Source organism: Parus major, chromosome 10 (assembly GCF_001522545.3).
Source record: "Parus major isolate Abel chromosome 10, Parus_major1.1, whole genome shotgun sequence".
Taxonomy (NCBI): Eukaryota; Metazoa; Chordata; class Aves; order Passeriformes; family Paridae; genus Parus; species Parus major.
This window is the reverse complement of record NC_031779.1, coordinates 19,054,857-19,058,016: the sequence shown is the minus strand read 5'-3', so window position 1 is coordinate 19,058,016 and position 3,160 is coordinate 19,054,857. Positions and strand designations below refer to the sequence as shown.

The 3,160-nt window shown below is 46.2% G+C and overlaps 1 protein-coding gene across 3 annotated transcripts in view; it reads right to left on the bottom strand.

The window, feature by feature from the left end:
* Window positions 1-3,160, bottom strand: part of PIAS1 (protein inhibitor of activated STAT 1) — a 56,206-nt gene that overhangs the window by 1,754 nt on the left and 51,292 nt on the right. The window contains exons 11-13 of one of the 3 annotated variants that reach the window (XM_033517011.1): window positions 2,908-3,050; window positions 2,666-2,706; window positions 1,255-1,519 (exon numbers count right to left, since the gene is read on the bottom strand). In XM_033517011.1, coding sequence (XP_033372902.1) covers window positions 1,255-1,519; window positions 2,666-2,706; window positions 2,908-3,050 — 449 coding nt within the window. Of the gene's footprint in view, window positions 1-1,073; window positions 1,520-2,665; window positions 2,707-2,907; window positions 3,051-3,160 lie in introns of those variants that run through there. The other 2 variants (XM_015639282.2, XM_015639284.2) reach the window with 2 other exon arrangements.

Here is a 3,160-nt window from a genome sequence, read left to right as displayed (position 1 = left end):
GGGGCTCCACCCCATAAAAAATGGAGATTCTTGTCTCAAAACTCGTTCCTCAGCTGGGATCTGATGTTGGGGCTCCACAAAAATGGAAATTCTTGTCCCAAAGCTCATTCCTCACTGGGATCTGATGGATTTGGGCGCTCAGGAATGATGGAATCCCAGCAGTGTGGGATATTCTGAGTTGGGAGGGACCCACGAGGATCAAAGTCCTTGCAAAAAAGCATCTCGAAATCCCAGCCTGGGCATCCCTGGGAGCGTTGTCCAAACATTCCTGGAGCTCCGGCAGCCTTGGGAATGCCGGAATTCCCCGGGAAGCCTGGGCAGGGCCCCACAGCCTCCGGAGGAAGAATCTTCCCTAAAATCCAACCTAAACCTCCCGCTGAGTTTCGTGTGTCATTCCCTGGATGAATCTGCAGCGTTCCTGACTCAAGCTTGGAATTCAAAAGGAGAATTTGCCTGGATAGAGTGGCACATGGAACCAGAAATGCCAAAAAAAATAAAAATAAAATCAATTCCCAAAAAAATCCAACCCCGCTCCTGAAAGGCTCTGGGCTGCAGACGGAGCAGGGGCTGCTCCGCTGCCAGAATGAAGAAAATCTGTGTGAAATATGGGATTTGGGGAGGATTGGATTCCAGCAGCAGAGGGAAATGTCTCTGAGAGGAGATTTAAAAAAACAAACCCCTCTCCCCAAGCTTGAACTTTCCAAGTTCAGCTCCTCTCCCGTTTGTTTAACTGAAAATAATGCCATCGGTGTCCAAAGTGAAGGGGCAAAAACAATAAAGGAAAGGAAAGAAACTCACGTGACAAATGCACAGGTGTAAAATCTTCAGCATCCATAAAAATGAACTGAAGCTCCTTGTTTTTCTTACTTTTTTTTTTTTCTCTTTTGTCTTTTTTTTTTTTTTCTTATTTTTACCAGCGAGGCCATCTTAGGTTTATATACAAAAGTAAAACTGAAAATAGACTTTTTTTTTTTTCTCCGTCGTTCTCTGTACACGTAAATTATTTTTTTTTTCCCCTTTTAAAAAAAAAAAAAGGAAAAAAAAAACCAAACCAAAAAAAACAAAACCAAAAACCACCTTATCTTAATTATTATTATTTTTTTTTTCTTTTTTTTTCTTTTCTCTGAACAGAAAGGAAAACCGGAGCACGAAGATTTCCTCTGTCCCTAAAACCCTCCCCACCCCAAAAAAAAAAAAAAAAAAATAAAAATAAGAATAAGAATCAGTCCAAGGAGATAATATCTGGTATGATACCGAAGATGGAGGCCGTGTCCGTGGCGCTCCTGCCGGCCACGGCGTGGCCGTGGTTGTCCCGGAGGCTGTTGGAGGACACCAGGCTGCTGTTGCTGCCGCTGCTGCTGCCGTTGGTGGCCGGCAGGGAGCCGCTTCCCCCCGCGTTCAGCTGGTCCAGGAACATTTGGGATGAGGTGTAGGGAAAAAAGCGGGAGTGTAAAAGTTCCTGGTCGTCGGAGGCAGAGACGGCGGCGGCGGCGGCGGCGAGGAGGGAGGTGTTGTAATGCTGGCGGGGAAGAACGGCCGGGAATTGAGGGTTGGAGGAGATGGAAATGAAGGGGTTTTGTTGAGGTGGAGGTTTTTAGGGGGGGAGTTCTGGGTTTTGTGGGAGGGGAAATGGGGTTTTAGGTTTTGGGTTTGAAGATGGGAGGAATTGGGAATGCTGGGAATAATGAATTGGAAATAGAAGGGTGGGAATGGGGTCAGAGTCCCAGATCAGGAGAAGGCAAATAGGAATGGGATCAGAGAAATCAAACCAGGAAAAGGGAAAATAGGAATGGGAGCAGAGAAATCAAACCAGGAAAAGGCAAATAGGAATGGGATCAGAGCCCAGACCAGGGAAAGGACAAGCAGGAATGGGATTACAACATCCAAATCAGGAAAAGGGCAAATAGGAGTGGGATCAAAGAGGCCAAACCAGGAAAAGGCAAATAGGAAAGGGATTAGAGAGCCCCAGACCAGAAAAAGGCAAATAGGAATGGGATCACAACACCCAAATCAGGAAAAGGACAAGCAGGAATGGGATCAGAGAAATCAGATCAGGAAAAGGACAAGCAGGAATGGGATCTCAACACCCAAATCAGGAAAAGGACAAGCAGGAATGGGATCAGAGAGCCCCAAACCACGAAAAGGGGGAAAAATTGCCCCAAATCCATGTTGTCACCCCCAGAGATGAGGGTGAGGCCGAGCTGGCAGGTGGGACTGTGCTGATCCCTGCAGAATCCTGGGAAAACGCATTTAGGGCTGGAGAAATCCCAAATCCATTTCAGCAGCACCTCCCTGGGGAGGAGCTTTGCTCTCAGCCTTTCCTCCCAGCAGGACTGAACATCCAGGCTGTCCCAGGCCTGGACTCAAATTCCACAGGGCGGGCTCTGCTCTCCATGGAGATATCAAAGCATCCCTCCACTTTCCGTGCCATTTTGGTGCCATTTTGGTGCAAATTCCCTCTTTGGGAAAGCAGAAAGGCCAGGGGGACATCCCAGCTCCATTTTTTTTGGAGGAAAAGGGATCAAACTGCATCAGCTTTAACCCCTGGCTCCCCAGAAAGTTTCTTTTTGCTGTGCCTGATCCCACTCCCGCGTTCAGATCCCAAATCCTGGCAAATCCTGCTCGGAAAAGCGTTTCCCACAGGACTTCATTATCCCTGACTTACCTGATTGTCACCTGACAGGAAAGGGAAGAAATCCAAACCTGCTGAGAGACAAAAAAAACCCAAAATTCAGCTTCTCCAAACAGAAGAGAATTTGTTTCTCTGGTTTTTTTTCCACTTCTTTCGAAACAAAAGCAACCAAACACTGCCGAAACTTCCAATTCTGTTCAGCAGCAGAGATTTTTAGCTAATTATCTTGATTTTTTAAATTATTTTTCGTGCTGGGGGTGCTGTTCAGAACTCACCCTGCAGGTCATAAGGCATGGGTGTCATGTGGAATGGGTGCCTGTAGTCCTGGATCAGCGAGGAGTTGATGTAGCTGGTGTCCACGGCGGGAAGGCTCGGGGTTCTCGACACGGGAGAAGCTTGGTGGGGTAAATTTAAAATGCTGGGAAAAGGGGGAGGGAGAAAACAAATAAAAACTCGTTAGATATGTATAAAAATTAATAAAATATTTTACATAATTCATATTAATAAAATATGTAAAATACGTAAAAT